Below are 17117 nucleotides of genomic sequence, written 5' to 3' on the forward strand. Positions count from 1 at the left end.
CTCTGCGTTCACACACATCAGTCAGACCTAGGTTATATATAAGTGCCCTTAGTTCATACTAATTATGGCTCATCATATTGTGTAGCAACTGCATTTCCATGTGTCATTCCGAGCCAAGATGTGAGCTTCTTGAAACTCAGGCACTATGTTCTTCTTGAAACTCAGGCACAACAGTATATAATGCTGTTGGATTCCCTGACATATGGGTAAGATCTCAGTAAATTTGAGTAAATCGCCCAATGTTATTGAAATGCTGCTCCTGTTTCTTAATCTTCTTCCTAAATTTTCCTCTCGGCGTACCTAGTGTGATCTGTTCTTAACCTTTGCTCTTTTCCTCACCCCTTGCTTGTAATTAATTGTTCTGTGGGCTACTCTTTGCCTTCTGTAGTATATCAACCCCTGCAACATTTTTCTACTTGATGCTCACTTTTCCAACTACCATATCTTCTATGTATATAATACATGTCTCCTTTTTAAACCATTGACTCCAGCGCAACTATTTCTGAAAACAAGGAACAGTATTGAAAGATGATGTTTGATTTTATTCCATCTGTGTACTTGGTGATTTTATTCCTTTCACCTAGTGGCCAAATCAGAATCTACACCATGGCATAGACTTTTCCTGTCTGTAGCCAAAGCTTAACATGTGTTGATATTACCTGATTAATCTTAATGTTGTTCCCCTGTCTTACTTTTAAGGATCTCAGTGTTTGTATTTTCAGATTAAATTTAGAAACTAGTCCTGCTTTGTGTCATTTTTTTCCTTAACCATGTATAAAAGCGACATACTAATGTTTACACTAACTGTAGATTTTAGTCTTATCATTATAGAGCTGTGTATTTATTGGCATAACATTAATTCTGTGGACGAAAACTATGTATAAGAATAGTATCAATAGTATTGACTGATTCTTGAACTCCTGGTTTCAAGTGATCCTCCAGCCTCTGCCTCCCAAAGCACTGGTATTACAGGTGTGCCCAGCCAGTATTGACTGATTCTAAAAGATTACTAAATTCCACTAAATTATAAGTAGTGTTTGTTGAGTAATACATTTTTCTTAGATCTTATTTATTCAGTCAGCAGCAGTTAGTTTCCAAAGAGGCATCATCAGCAGGGGTTCTTAACTCTTTACAGAGTTGGGGTTACTGGCAAACTCATTTTTCTCATCAGTTTGGGAGTCAGAGAGACTTATGCAAATTCATTCCAGTCTGTTCTTTATTGTAACTACAGCTTAATTTTTTTATCTTCAATATATTTTGTATTCATAGTTTATGCTTGCCATCACCGAATATATTTACTAACTAGACTAATGAACCACATTGCCTTTTTTTTTCTTTAAAGACCATATCTTTAGAATATTGTCTATTTTGAGTTTCAGAATAAAAGTATCATCACATGGTAGCCTGTTTTCTATAAAATAATACAATTCAATAAAAAAAGTCTGTTGAAAACCTGTTAATCTTGCTAATGAGCTTCAGTTCGAGTTAGTATTTGCTGATCTGTATCCTGTAGTGTTCAATCTCAGGATTTAATTTGAAGGGAATTAATACTAGATTACCTCTTTATAAAGGTAGAAATCGTAATGCTGTTTTTTTTTTTTTTGACCTTTTTGTTTTTAAACCCTTCAAATTGCATATATACAAACATTTTAACTTAAGAAAGTAGACTCAACTAATGTCTGAATATCCATAGTTCAGCCTTTGTCATGCCTTGCAAACCTGATTGGGTTAATGTGTGTTTTCAGGATTTTAAAATTATTTTTCTGGTCTGCCAATGTTTAACCTTGCACCATGTTATTGAAGTGAGAACAATTCAGTTTTGTTGTATTTATTGAAGTGAAAACAATTCAGTTTTGTTGTATTTTTCCTCTTGTTCTTAACAACATAATGCCATAGAGGAGATAAAAACCTCTGCTCTATCCCTTATGCCGTGAGGTTCAGAGGGCAAAAGACTTTTTTTTTTGCACCAAGCTAGAAGAGGGTAAGATATTAGAGGTGAGATTTGTTTTTTCTTTCTTTCTTTCTTTCTTTCTTTCTTTCTTTCTTTCTTTCTTTCTTTCTTTCCTTTCTTTCTTTCTTTTTTTTTTTTTTTTTTTTTTTTTTTTTTTTTTTTTTTTTTTGGTGGGAATCTTGCTCTGTCGCCCAGGCTGGAGTGCAGTGGCGCAACCTTGGCTCACTGCAACCTCCACCTCCCAGGTTCGAGCGATTCTCTTGCCTCAGCCTCCCGAGTAGCTGGTATCACAGGCGCCAGCTACCACTCCTAGCTAATTTTTGTATTTTTAGTAGAGATGGGGTTTCACCATGTTGGCCAGGCTGGTCTTGACCTCCTGACCTCAGGTGATCTGCCTGCCTCGGCCTCCGAAAGTGTTGGGGTTATGGGCATGAGCCACCATGCCCAGCCAAGATTTTTTTTTTTTTTTAAACCATTCTAGTTAGCTGTCCCTCTATGAATATTGGATAGGAATGTAATCACATTTTAACTGTTTTCAAGTGTATTATACTACTGGAGGGTACACAATTTCCAATCATCTGTTAAGGAGAAACTAAGAACATTTGAAACTTTGACCAGCTTTCATTTTGAGGCATTACAAGTTTTTGTTTTTTTGTTTTTTTGTTTTTTTTTTTGTTTGTTTGTTTGTTTTTTTGAGGCGGAGTCTCGCTCTGTCGCCTGGACTGGAGTGCAGTGGCCGGATCTCAGCTCACTGCAAGCTCCGCCTCCCGGGTTTACGCCGTTCTCCTGCCTCATCAGCCTCCCGAGTAGCTGGGACTACAGGCGCCCGCCACCTCGCCCGGCTAGTTTTTGTATTTTTTTTTTTTTTTTCGTAGAGACGGGGTTTCACCGTGTTAGCCAGGATGGTCTCGATCTCCTGAACTCGTGATCCGCCCGTCTCGGCCTCCCAAAGTGCTGGGATTACAGGCTTGAGCCACCGCGCCTGGCCACAAGTTTTTGAAAAAAAAAACAAAACAAAACAAAAAACACCTGATGTTGAAGTTACTATGGTCCTAAGAAAAGCCCTACGTTTTGATTATTTGGATTATGTCTTCCGTCCTGAAAAGTAGCCATCTTACAGGGATTGCAAAGATCTAAGTCTTTCTGGTATGCAAAGCTGGATGATTTTGAACTTGACACCAGCTAAGCCATTTCCCAGGGATTTATGAGGACTGATGAAAATACAATTATTATACTGGTAAAATGTTGCTATATAAGTACGGTGATAGTTACTATTACTGATATTATAGGTATTTTTTTAAAATTCTGAAATGACTTTAGATACATTGCTCCCTGCTTGCAAATCTTGAGTCCTCCTTTCTGCTTGCTTTCTGTCTTTTTGTTCATTCCCTTAGGTTTTAAGAATAGCTACAAAGTTTTGAAAATGCTTTATAGTTTGGCTCTTTTAAAGCTATAGGCTAAGAGTGTTGACACAGGAAGGTCTTCTCACATGATCCCGCTTTACCCATTACCGATGTCTATAATGCAGTATCATTGTTTCCTCCTCAAAGGAAGTGACTGATATGGCCAGGAATAAATTACAATCTTAGTGATACAGAATCATTTTGTATCTGTTCTGAACATGATTTATGCTTGGTCCACAGTTAATTTTTATTTATTCTGTAAGTCCTTTTGAATAAATAAAAATGTTTATAATGGAAAAGATCTTGTAGAATACAGGGAAAAGGAACTCAAGAGAGTTATTAATTGCAAATCAGAACTACATTTCTTATTGATATGCTTTCAACAGGTCCATAAAGTCACAACTGTTTTTATAGTAATAGATTATGATTCACCTTTTGTGCTCTCATTCTCTTGTGAATATACAGTCAAGTTTTCCAGAGATTATATTTTAATATGTGATGATATCACTGCCATGACAGCTAATGGAACGTGTGCTTGTGTATTCTTGTGTTTTAAACATTTCTGAGTTTTAACATTTAATATGGTATATAGCAATAGATATGAACCACATAAACAAAAGCTCAATAATTAGTTTAGAAGAACCCTGAGACCAAAGTTTGAGAACCATTTTTCTCTGGCATAAATTGAAGTTGCAGACTTTTCCTTGTAATTTCGTGTTTGTTGTAGGGAACCATAACCTCTTCTCTTTCTGCTCTCTCAGGGAATAGAATGGGAGGTATTGTTTTAAGTCTTGCTCTGTCACCTAGGCTAGAGTGCAATGGCACAATCAAAGCTCACTGCATGGTCATAGCTCGTTGCAGCCTTGAAATCCTGGGCTCAAGTGAACCTCCTGCCTCTCAGCCTCCTCAGTAGCTGGGACTACAGGCATGTGCCACCATCCCCAGCTAATTTTTTAAATTTTTTGTAGAGATGGGTTCTTCTGCATTACCCAGACTGGTCTCAAACTCCTGACCTCAGGCAACCCTCCCTGCCTCAGCCTCCCAAAGTGCTGGGATTATAGGTGTGAGCCACCATGCCTAGCTTAAAATGTGAATTTTAAGTGTGATTGGTGCAATTCAGGAAGGTGGCTCTTAACAGTTCTTGCTTAAAGGAAGAAAGCTGAAAATAAAGAGACAGAGACCTTTCTTTTTAACAATACTGGCCAGAATTACTATCTTTTGATGTACTCTCATCACTGGAAGGGCCCAAGCATAAATCAAACAACTATTGAGAGTATTTTTAAGGAAGATTATAGTTCAGATAGGGGACTATACTACTACAAGAAATCTAATAATACAAAGTTCCTTTAAAACACACTTAAAATCCTGTAATTTTGGGGCTGGAACCACTTTGGCTGCATGTAAATTTTAACAATAACAAAGTGGTGTTCTTGTTCATAGGTATCACCCAGTTAAATGCTTTCCCATTACATCTTTTAACAAATTAAAATGAATTATAAAAATAGACTTTCTAATTTGTTAGCCCTGTTTCTTTTTCCCATTAAAATGATATATTTAACTTGCTTACTACTTTTTTCCCTATGTATTTTATTTCAGTTGGTCGCATTATGTTTCAGCTCTTCTCAGACATATGTCCAAAAACGTGCAAAAACTTCCTTTGCTTGTGCTCAGGTAAGTGAATTATTATTTCCGATGAGAAGCTGTGTCTTAACAGTTTTACCTTGCTGAACAGAATAGATATTTTCCTGGAAGAATAATGGACTTGTGAAATTAGTTTTGTGAATTAAAAAAAAAAAAAAAAAGTTACTTATACTGACTTTTATATGAAATCAGGGAAGCATTTCTTAAGGGGAAGATATTAGAAAGGAATGATCTCAAAAATGAAAAAGAGTAAGAATCTACATTATGTAATGGAATCTTCTCTATACATTTTAGTTTATAAAATAATAGCACACATTCAAAATTGATTTGATGGAATTTTATGAATTTCACTACTTTGAAAAAATTTAGTATTCCAAATTTTACAATACATTTTAAATAAATAGAAAAAATGGGGAGGGAAACATCTATAATGTTACTTTAAAATTAGAACACACTGGCCGGGCGTGGTGGCTCAAGCCTGTAATCCCAGCACTTTGGGAGGCCAAGGCAGGCGGATCACCTGAGGTCAAGAGTTCAAGACCAGCCTGGCCAACATGGTGAAACCCTGTCTCTACTAAAAATACAAAAATTAGCCGGGCGTGGTGGCAGGCGCCTGTAATCCTAGCTACTCGGGAGGCTGAGGCAAGAGAATCACTTGAACCCGGGAGGCAGAGCTTGCAGTGAGCCGACATCGCGCCCTTGCACTCCAGCCTGGGGGACAAGAGGCAGACTTCGTCTCAAAAAAAAAAAAATTTAGAACACGCTGAAATTTTAAATTCTTACTTGGATACACATATGCAATTTTTGCCCTAACTCCTTAATTTTGTTGTTTATTTATTTTGAGACGGAGTCTGACTCTGTCTCAAAAACAGACTGGAGTGTGGTGGTGTGATCTCAGCTCACTACAACCTCCACCTCCCAGATTCAAGTGATTCTCCTGCCTCAGCCTCCTGAGTAACTGGGACTACAGGCCTGTACCACCACACCCGGCTAATTTTTGGTTTTTTTGTTTTAGAGGCAGGATTTCACCCTGTTGGCCAAGCTGGTTTCAAACTCCTGACCTCAAGTGATCTGCCTACCTCGGCCTCCCAAAGTGTTGGGATTACAGGCGTGAGCCACTGTGCCTGACCTCATTCTTTTAACTAGAGTGACAAGTGTGTCTAATATTATGTCCTATAGCATGTAGAGTCTGTACCACACAATTTTACATTTACATGCTGCTTTGTATTATTTTGGTTTGCATGCATGTGTGTATGTTAAATTATCATGTCATCTACTTCTTATATCTCTTCCAGTGCCCAGCAAGATTTGACACAGGATTAATTGGTTGGTTCTTTCTATGGAAGGATGTATGTATAATTAAATTTCATTTCTTTTTTTTTTCCAGGAGAGAAAGGCCTTGGGAAAACAACTGGGAAGAAGTTATGTTATAAAGGTTCTACGTTCCATCGTGTGGTTAAAAACTTTATGATTCAGGGTGGGGACTTCAGTGAAGGTAGAGCTAAAAGTTGTGTTCCTAATAACTCCATCTATCAGTTTCTAAAGTATTTCATTATTACTTTTAGTTGTAAATATTGTGTCAATTACAGTGTGATATAAAATGTGGTCAGTGAGTACTTGTTGGATGAGTGAATATTATAGATCCAGAATGTATGAAAAAGCAAAGTACCACGTAAGACATTTTATCTTGTTTTTATGCAGTTTATTAATATTATAGTTACTTAGTGAATTCCTTTACAATGATTGCCAAAGTACTGTCTTATTGCTTTTGTTCTAGAATGTTTTTGATGTTGTTACTGTTTGAAATAAGTGGATTGTGAAGATGGCTTTTTTTATGGTATTTATTGTAATGGGATTTGACATATATTTTAAAGATGAAGTTAATTGAGGACTCTGAGAATTTTGATTATTGCAGCAATTATAACATTCCAAGGTTTCCTTCAGCAAATTGAAGCTATCAAAACTGATTTATGTGTTAGTATATTTTTAACGTTCATTATGGCTTAATGGAACTCATTATTTGCAGGTAATGGAAAAGGTGGAGAATCAATTTATGGTGGATATTTTAAAGGTAAGGCTTATTTTACGGTCTTTTGTTTCAGTTCTGATATTAAAGCAAGTTTGATCATATACTTTTAATGAGAAGAGGTTTACTTATAGTTCACTTTTTGCATGAAACTAATGCTGCATGAAAATACTTTATTTGCATGAATTTGGGGATAAATTATATTGTAATATATAATTTTTAATTGACAAGATTAATTAAGGCTAACTTTATGGTTAAACATGACTTTCAGCATGGAGGTTAGGCAACTATATACATGAAAACTCCTATCTTCCTGCCTAAAACTGTCAACATATTCTTTTGTTTATAGAGAATGTGGTCTTTTGCAAAATGAAAAGGTAAGAGAACGAAGCTCAGTAACACAAACTCCAATTCTGTTCCCTTGCACCATTCCTAATAAATTTATGGACAGTCTGGGTCAGGTTGTGGCTGGATTTCTATATTGCTTGAAGACTTGGAAAATTCTGTGTATTATTTCATACATGCTTCTGTATCTTTTTTCATTTCCCAATGGGTTATTAATTTCACATCAGGGAAAAGAGTCTAGTTGTGGGGGTTTTTTTCCCCTAAACCAAGCAATTTCTTTGAATAAAAGTTGAATTTCCTCCTTTTTCAAAGGTTTGTATGTTTTCTTTTGTATATTAGAACTATGACTGTGTTTATTCTTATAATAGTAGCATCTGCATAAATCTAACTATTGCACTTGCCCCAAAAAGCCTTAGAAAAGTCAGTTGCAGAGGTTTGTAATGAAATCTAATATTACTAGGTTTTAACGCTATAATAGCTTCAGTGTTATAATAGTCTTTTATATTTCCTTTGGGGGAAAATGGATTACTACTCTTTTTCAGAAGCCTGTTCCCAAGGTAATCACTTTTTAAAGTTTTCTATGTTTCTGTTTGTTCTGAAGAAGATTTGTTTGTATGAATGTTAAAAGGACATTTGTTTTCAAGGATATTCCTGCTGGAATTAAAATAACTCTAAGTGATCTTTATCACAGATTTTTTTTTCCTTTGAACTAGTAGGAAACAGCTATTTAGCTGGTTCTATTATGTAGCAATTTAAAACTAATGCTTTAGGCCACTTTGTGGTTGTTACCTGTGGCAGATACTTTTGTACCTTAAAATTGTATTTTGCTATTTAAATTTTTGTTTCACAGGGCTTTCTTGCTTAGATAATTTTGTGATACAATTGAGTATACACATACTTAATTTAGATATGTTCCTGTAACTTACTATAACATAATTTTTTTGGTCTCATAGTCTAGCTTCAATTCAGTTGAATAATAAATTTACTGTATAAAAATTAAACACCTAAAAAGATTATTAAACTTCTTCCATGTATAGTACATTAGGCAAGCTAATTGGAAATCTGGAGGAAGTAAGCTAGAGATTTTTCTAAAATTTTACTAGTTTTCCCTGAAAGTTAATAATTTAAATATCATTTAGCCAAAGTATATTACTACTAAAAGTGACTGTTCTAAGGCTGTTTGTATAAAGTATTAAATATATGTTCTTTTCCTCAAGGCTTTAATTAGTATCTTTTGGCCTTTTTATGCTTTTGTTATTTGATTAGCTTAAATTTTTCTTTTCTGAGTGTTCAGTCAAGTTATCTGTACTGACCAGAAGAGGAATTTCATCTTTTGCTTTCTATTTATTACTTGAACATTACTTTAAAGTGACTTATAATTGGAGACTGACAAATTTGTGTTTTCTTCAAACAGATGAAAACTTTATTCTCAAACATGACAGAGCGTTCCTTTTGTCAATGGCAAATCGAGGGAAACATACCAATGGTTCCCAGTTTTTCATGTGAGTAGGCATAATTCAGAGATGAGCTTTTCTTAAACAGAGAAGCGCTGTTCATAAGAAAGATGGTATAGTTAAACCAAGTTTAATGCTAAAATTCTGTCAGCTTTATTTTTATTATTAATTTCTAATATCATAGAAACTTACAACGTGTAACAACTGCCTCAGCATTCAGCATATATCCTGGATTGGAAGAATGGGACTTAAAAAACTTAAAACTTACACATTGTTTTCAAAATATGCCGTCATCTTCAAAAAAGATGACGGCATATTTAAGCCCCTGTTAAATTTGAGTGCTCACTTACCAAAACTAGATTGGAACATAAACTATTGATGAACATGTAAAAATTGTTCATAGTAGCAGATTCAGTTATTGTACCCCCTCAGCAGGGAAAGCAGTTTGAGTAAACCATTGCATGGTTGTTTTTTTCTCTTACTGTTGCTCTTTGAGGCAATTTTGAGAGAGGTACTGTTATTTTCTGATGTTATATAGAGATAGGTGACCTGCTGTTGAGCACGCATTTTAGAAAACTCAAATTTTATGAGGTCTCCATGCATAATTGAAATAACCCATTGTTGCTATCATTTCCACCAAAATTTATGAGATTGTCAGTCAGGAAACTTAAGAATACTAAATTTGCTTTTGAAAAAGCAAATATATTTACATGTATGTGCATTGCACAACCAAAAACTTACCTTTTTCTTATCTGAAAATTCTAAATAAATCCTTTGGCATACTTTCAGTTATATTCTTAACTAAAGCTGCTTCAAAACCTATTTTTATCATAATTCTGTCATATAAAATGTGAAAGATAACTATCCAGCAGGAGGGTTATTGTTTTTGATTGGAAGTGAATCTCAGTTGTGCTATGTATGTTGGAGAAATATTTCATTAATGATTTATTGAAAACATTTTCTTTGTCATCTTTCTGAATGAATGAGTATGAATGGCGCTTCCCTGTCTTTAAAGGAGTATATTACTGACATATAAAACTCAAATGTTAAATTTTTCTGAAAAATATATTCTACATGATCTGATAAAGTTCAGATAAGGGGCATTCTATTCCTAAGAATGTCCTAAAAATGGAAAACTGATAAAAGATTATGCTTAGAATTATACAGGTAAAAGACCTACTACAACGGTTGTTCTCTTATCTTGTTTTGATCCCATAGGTTATTTGTTATTACTCTTCTTTAATAGAGTGATTTTCTATTCTTAACCTTCTTAAGAGCCAATACAAAGCAGAAAGAAATATTTCAGAAAGACTTTTTAATAGTAACTTAATGTAAAAATTGTTTATCCTTTGGTTGAGGTTTCCCATTTCCATTTTTAAGCTTATCTGAACTGTGAACATGAAAAACATAATGATTCATTGGTCAAGAAGCTACCATTTGAGGGCTCTAAAGTTTCTTTTAGATTTCCTTTTTTATATCAGTACAATTAAAATTTGATTTATCAAGTAGCAGCAGCTTCTTGATATTGTTACATACATTAGCTTGTTCATAAAATGTTAGAGTTAAAACTCATTAAAAATGCTATCGTTAAAAATACACTAATTAAAATTCAGTATACGAAATTCTCCCTTCAAAAACATCTTCTTTTTATTTTATTTAGTACTTGCTTAAGTATTCTCTAGGAATATCTAGTAAAGGCCTTTACTGTTTTCTACATGGCCTAATTTTATATTGGACTACAATTTTTGAGGAGGAATGCCAAATAATTTTAAATCAATAAATTGCAATTACAATTTTTACGCTTATTTTCAAAGTTAATTTACTTTAGATGGTAGTAAAATCACTGTGAACTTCTGATTGAAAGAAAATTTTTTACTTTTAGTTTGAAATTTCCTTCTAGAAAGGGGTTTGCAGTCCCTTTGGAAAGGAGTAAGCAATCTTGGAAGTAATTGACTATTTAATCCTCCTGTATTTTTTCTAAAGATTTTTGTGTCTGTATACTTTCTTTATGCTGGCTAGAAAGATCAGTTCTCAAGAGTTGCAGGATAAAATCAAATTAACTTTCATGTTTCAGAACTAAAACATATCCTTGCATTTATGGGAAGGATAGGTAAAAATGGAGATGGTGGCTGATGAAAGAAAAATCTTTGAAACTATGTTTTTACAAGCCCTATGCCTTTTGGAGTTGAAAGTATTAAAATATGATACGCTGTCTTCAGGTTATGTATATGATCACAGATAATAGCTCTGATGGTCACAGAGCTTGCTGATGGCTTCCAAAGGATGGCTCCTGCCTTTTACCCTGTTACCACAGCTCCTCATATGGCACCTTGAGTGTCAGTTCTGGAATCTGAAAAAGAAAGGATAGTGTAAGAATGATGGTAAAATAAAAAGAACTGTCTTTATAGTTCCTGCTTTATGAGCTCAATAAGGATTTTTAATACATCATTGCAAAATTGTTTTTGTAGTTTTTGTTACGAATCTGTTACTCTGCAATTCCTAAGGAGTAGATTTGGTGCTGTTAGTGTGGGTATTTGCAAAACATCCCTCAAGGATTCTTGTGTTTTGTGCATTAATTACTGTCTTCATTACTTACACATTTAAAAACTCCCCCTTCCTTAGGCATATGTCATTTTTATTCAACATAATTTTGCTTATATTGCTTTCTTTGGCTGGAACAATTATATACATAATGAAAATCAGATTTTCTTCTATAAATCTATTTGTAATTTTTATAGTAACTTTATTTCTACTACTGTATTTGTTATAATGATTTTGCTCTCGGGGGTCTATATAGAAGAAAACTTGATTCTTTTTGGAATAGTACTGCTCAAGAAATGTGGAAGAAGTGATATATGGCACTATCCCCTTGAATCACTAAGGAAACAGTGGTTTTATTTTGAACGTTTTTGAAGGAATTCAAAGACTTGGGACTAAAGCTACCAGGTTAATTTGGTATTTATTTTGTCCTTTGTATTCTTATTTATTTTTTAGGTTAAAGAATAGGAAGAAACCACAATAAAAACTAGAATTATAGAGTCATAGAATGGAAAAGGATTTAGAGATTATCTAGTCCAACCTTTTCATTCTGTAGATTATGCTAAATTCTTGAAAAAGCATGTAAAGTCCAAGTTATAGAAATTTTACTTATAATCTGGAAGAAACTGATAGCTAGAAAAAGAATCCTGCACACTTATTCATATTATTAATGCCTTTACTATAAATTTAAGCTTATTTAAGCTCAAAATTTTATTAACCACTCTGCTCTGAATTTATTTTAGTTAAGGATTAGAAGCATCAAGCATTTTGCTGGAAAACAAAGTGACATTTGGGGAAACATTCCCCCTTTCGCTGTTAGTGATAGCTTATTAATTCTGACTGTAATTGTCATTGTCTTTATATACATTAATCAAAAAGACAAAGATGTTGTATAAAATAGTCATGAAAAAGATTAAGTAAATAGTTTATAGCTTTGTAGTAAGTAACTTTTGGGATAGGACACTAATATAGCTGTCAGGAAACCTTGATTTTAGTTTCGTATGTACCTTGAGTTAGTTTTTCTTAAACATTGGTATGAAAATATGGATGTAAAAGGAAGAAAGTGTTTTATAGGGTAGTCCTAAGTTTCTGAATGTGTGGAATGATTTGTGTGCAAACATTGTCTTGCCTAATGGAAATAGTCATAATTGCCTAGTTTTCATTAGTCTGAAAAATGTCTTAAAGAAGTATTGGGCTCATCTTAAATCAAGAGCAACAGAAGTCTCTTCATCAGCTGCTGTTAGAACATGAGTCTGCACAGCCGTAGAGTACGTCTGCAGAGCCTGCAAGAACAGTGCCTGTCACTGGCCACTGTCAGTGGTCATTAATAATTATAACAATGTAAGAAAACAAGATAATGTAGAAGAGACAAACTTTGAACTTTAAACAAAACATGTTTGCTACATTTTAGCAGTCATAAATAGGGCAATGGGGGGGCGGGGCATAAGGAGTTCTAGAATATGTTTTATGTCATTTAAGAATCTGACTTGCAAGTACCTGAAAGGGAGAGGAGTGCTAATTGTTGCAAAGTAGTGGAGCAAGGAGAGTTGAGGAGTGGTTGGTTTTAAGGGGTTTGTAAAGCTATATTGACATTTTGGGTAATAAAACTAGATTTGGGGTAGAAATGCTTTTTCTACCCACATATTCATAAATTTATGTGAGAGGAAATGCTAGTAAGTGTTAATAACCTGAGAAGTTCTAGCTTTTTCCTTCCTTTCTTTTGGGATAATACCTTCATATGTTGACTTCAGATTTTTTCATGAGCTAAGATGTTTGTGAAACTTAGCCATAAACCAAATTCTCTGAATATCAAGTGTCATCCCTAACATCCAGGCTTAATAACTTAATGTTTATGTAACTTATGTACTAGCAATGTCTAAGAAATTTTTTATCTAGTAATGTTTGGTGTGTATTACCTTAACTTAGTGCTGATTTTTAGGAAGCACTTCTATTGTGGTGCCTTTTGGAACACATGGGTAGAGCATTGTCAAGTGGCTTGGTTAGTTTCCATTACCCTTATACAAGTGTTGTCATTCTGTACAATTTGGTGCCTCTTCCCTGGCAGCATGATAGTTTCAGGAGTTGAAGGGAAAGCATCACATGTTAAAAGCTAAAGTGGACAGAAGTTACCTTTATTTCCCTCTTCCATACTACTTTACAGCTACAGTCACTTATTTTTTTTTTTTTTTTTGCAACATTCATTGAAAACCCCACATTATTTCAAATATTATGTTCTTTTTTGACACTTATTCATGTTGTCAATGCCTTTATGATAAATTTAAGCTTATTTTTAAATATTTCAAGATTTATTACATTCAAAACTCTTATAAAGCATTTTGTTCATGGTATAATAGTATTTTGATCTGAGTAGTAATAAATTTATTTGTTTAAATACAGATAAAAATTGGTCAGTGTATGTTCTCTGAAAAAAAATTCTTCATAATGGGGAAAATCAGAGATTAGACAGGAAAAGAAGATATGGTGGCTAAGATTTGACTGCACTTACGCTTTCATCTCTCTTGTCTTTTTATTCTCTGAGAAGGTCCCTGAAATTGTAGTTGGTTATGCTGCTTTATTATTATGTTCAGTGACTTAACTTCAATGTGCATCTAATGTCACTGAACAGTAACTCCTGAAAGTAGTCTGTTGTGTTATGTCACCAAACAAAGGTTTCAAATGTAGAAGCATGGAAGGTTCTTTAACTGTTTGATGTGAGTTAGTTAAAAGTTCCTTGAAATTTTGTTTTGGATGATCTTAACTCACTTTTTTCTAATGAAATTTTTGCTTTCAACTGGTAGTAACTGCTCCTGGGCATTCAGATTTTTTATATCTATGTATGTATTCAAGATGCACTATTCTCTTTTGAGAAAATATTGTCTTAGCTAATTTCTGGGATTTGTGAAAGGAAATGTAATATGTTAATAGCTATTATTGGCACTCTGTGTTACAATATTAAGCATCTAAATAGATTCCCACTTAGTCACAATGCTTTTCTTAAGCATAATTCATCTCTCTGTAAATATCCCATATGAAAGAAAATTTAGAGCCCTCCATTTAAAAAAGCTTTCTTGCTCTGCATAAAACTTGAAAATATTTAATTTCAAAGTTATATTGATATTAAAACATAGATTCAGTCTTGTCTTAAAAGTGTATTACAATTTATTTCTTGCCATTTTTGTGTAAAATTTACAGAAAGAGTGTTACACCGTGCGCTCCAAAGGTAATGTCTCATTACTCTAAGGCTCTCTCTCTTTCTTTGCCTTTATCTCTTTAATTCTGTTGTTATGTGCATTGAAACATTTTAAGAAAAAAAAACTTTCTGCTTTATCTGTATAGCAGCAGTACATGTAAAACAAGTGCGTTTTATTTTTCATGTTTAATCCTGGGAACTATATTTTAACTTCAGTGGCTCGTTTCCACCAAGTTCCTGTACATCTTCTGGTGGGGGAGTGGGGTTATAGTTTGTAGTATGGTTTTAGTTCTCATTTCAGTGTGGAATTAGTCATTTCTGTATAAGGGCACAAAAGCTTATCTGCTAACGGTATAAAACTATAGATTGGTTTTGGAGTAGCAGTGACACTTGTCAATTTCTAGGATTCATAAGGCTTAAATACCTTGCACACATGTTTTTTAAAGTAGATTCAGGGGTCGGGGAAACAGGAAAATCACTGTCTCTAAGTAAAAGAGAAAATGGAAATGCATAAATATTGAAAGGTTTTATAATTTGAAATGTTCTTTGTGGTTTTTTCTTTTTTAGGTATGTTTTCATAAGCATATATAAATTTTAAACATTTTTCATAGCCTCTGACCTTAACTTACTGAGCATGTGTCACCATTGCATAGCTCTTTAAACAGCTGCTTTTAAGATCAATGCAATTATTTTTTCCATTGAAAGTTCTGAAAGATCAAGAGTTAGTGAGATGAACTCTCTGCTTCTTTTAGTAGAATTGAATAGTCTGGACTGTGCATATTAGTTCTCTCTGCCCTTTTGTAACCCTCTTTGGCTAATGTCCTCTGTTCATCCATGTATTAGCCAAGTGCCAGTAACCCTGCTTTACATTGGGATTTCTACTCCTGGAATGTAGGTTGAGAACCCCAGAGGGCTTCTTTTTGTTAAATATTTTTAGTATTCTTAATATGTAATTTAATCCAATTAAAGTACAAACTTTTATTTCTGTATCTTGAGTTGCAGATGCAAGTAATGGACTTAAATCATTCACATCAGATTTAGGCACCATGGGCAGGCTGAGTTGTCCTTGAAAGAGTCATTCCTGTCTTCATTTGTTTTCTGCACTACTACAATAAAGGACCAAGTTTGCCTATTCTTGGCAGTTTTCATTTGAATGAAAAACTAAATTTGAATATCATAAGGATAGCTATTCCATCCTCAAATTGAATCTCAAGTAGTATGTTGCTGCATCACTACGTTACTCTGGAATGTTTTATTTCACCATTTTCTCCAAAGGTTTGCCATAAGGTGGTTTTTACAGCCTTTCTGTTAGCCAGGATGGCATATTGAATTGGGCTCTTTATGTTTTAAGTAAAATTTACAGGCTTTCCCCAATACTACAGGATCAGTGAGTTATGGGGGAAAGGATCAAGGAAGGAGAAGGAATGTATCTAATCTGGAACCCATACATTGTTTTTACTTCTACATATTTGGGGCTGACCCCTTACATTGTAGAAAAATTTACTTTTTTAAAAGCACTTTTGGCCGGGTGTGGTGGCTCACGCCTATAATCCCAGCACTTTGAGAGGCCGAGACAGGCAGATCACCTGAGGTCAGGAGTTTGAGACCAGCCTGGCCAACATGGTGAAATCCCGTCCTATTAAAAATACAGAAATTAGCCGGGCCTCGTGGCACATGGCTGTAATCCCATCTACTCAGTAGGCTGAGGCAGGAGAATCACTTGAATCTGGGAGGCAGAGGTTTGGAGTGAGCTGAGATCGTGCCATCGTACTCCAGCCTGGGCAACAGAGTGAGACTCCATCTCAAAATAAACAAATAAAAATAAAAGCATTCTTTACATCTTTCATATAATAGAATCACTAGCTTCTGTACAAATTTCTTGTCTTTAGTGTACTTTGGTAAAGTTTTATAATTAAAGCACATTTCTATCTTGAAGTTACCATCCAAGGTGGTTTCTGGATGCTAGTTTAATGGTTTAAACACTGGTGGCTCATTAATTCACTAGTTTTTGTTTTGTTTTCTTTTTGCTGGCTGTTTTTATTTTTGTAATTACATTGGCGTGAATTTCCACTTTTCAGTCTTCTAAGGAATATTAGAGATTTGTGCTTTTAAAACTTAATATTTTCTTTAAAATTCTGGAACTTCTTAAGTTGACATTTTAATTTTTTTAAATTAAATTATGTAGTGCTCTTACAGAACTGAATATTCTTAATGTAAGTATAAGCATTACAAATCCTTGTACAATAAATATTTTTAGCGTTGTTACAAAGGTTAAAAACTGGGTTTTGTTCACTTACATGTCTTAAAATTGCCTTAAAATGAATACAAAAATTTATGTGGGAGCTTCTAGTACAGTTGACTGCTTTAACATGGCCTGACATCTAGTGATATTTTTCTCTTTCAAATTTTCTATCTCTTATATATCTATTTCTCATTCTTATAAATCAAGATGCTTGTGGTATATAATTCTGAGTCTAATTATCTGCTTTTGAATGTTTTCCACTGCAATTCATATAATGTGAAGATCTGTGAAAATGCTATGGGAAAACTAGCTTGGGTTCAAAATATC

At 34.1% G+C, this 17117-nt stretch overlaps 1 protein-coding gene across 6 annotated transcripts in view; it reads left to right on the forward strand.

Annotated features, from left to right (window-relative positions):
* Positions 1-17117, forward strand: part of NKTR (natural killer cell triggering receptor) — a 51619-nt gene that overhangs the window by 15316 nt on the left and 19186 nt on the right. For 5 of the 6 annotated variants that reach the window (XM_030935414.1, XM_030935420.1, XM_010374317.2 and 2 more), the window contains exons 3-6: positions 4951-5025; positions 6383-6490; positions 7022-7066; positions 8781-8868. In XM_030935414.1, the coding sequence (XP_030791274.1) occupies positions 4951-5025; positions 6383-6490; positions 7022-7066; positions 8781-8868 (316 nt within the window). Of the gene's footprint in view, positions 1-4950; positions 5026-6382; positions 6491-7021; positions 7067-7370; positions 7399-8780; positions 8869-17117 lie in introns of all 6 variants that reach the window. The other variant, XM_010374320.2, reaches the window with a different exon arrangement.

This window comes from Rhinopithecus roxellana, chromosome 1 (assembly GCF_007565055.1).
Source record: "Rhinopithecus roxellana isolate Shanxi Qingling chromosome 1, ASM756505v1, whole genome shotgun sequence".
NCBI classification, from domain to species: domain Eukaryota; kingdom Metazoa; phylum Chordata; class Mammalia; order Primates; family Cercopithecidae; genus Rhinopithecus; species Rhinopithecus roxellana.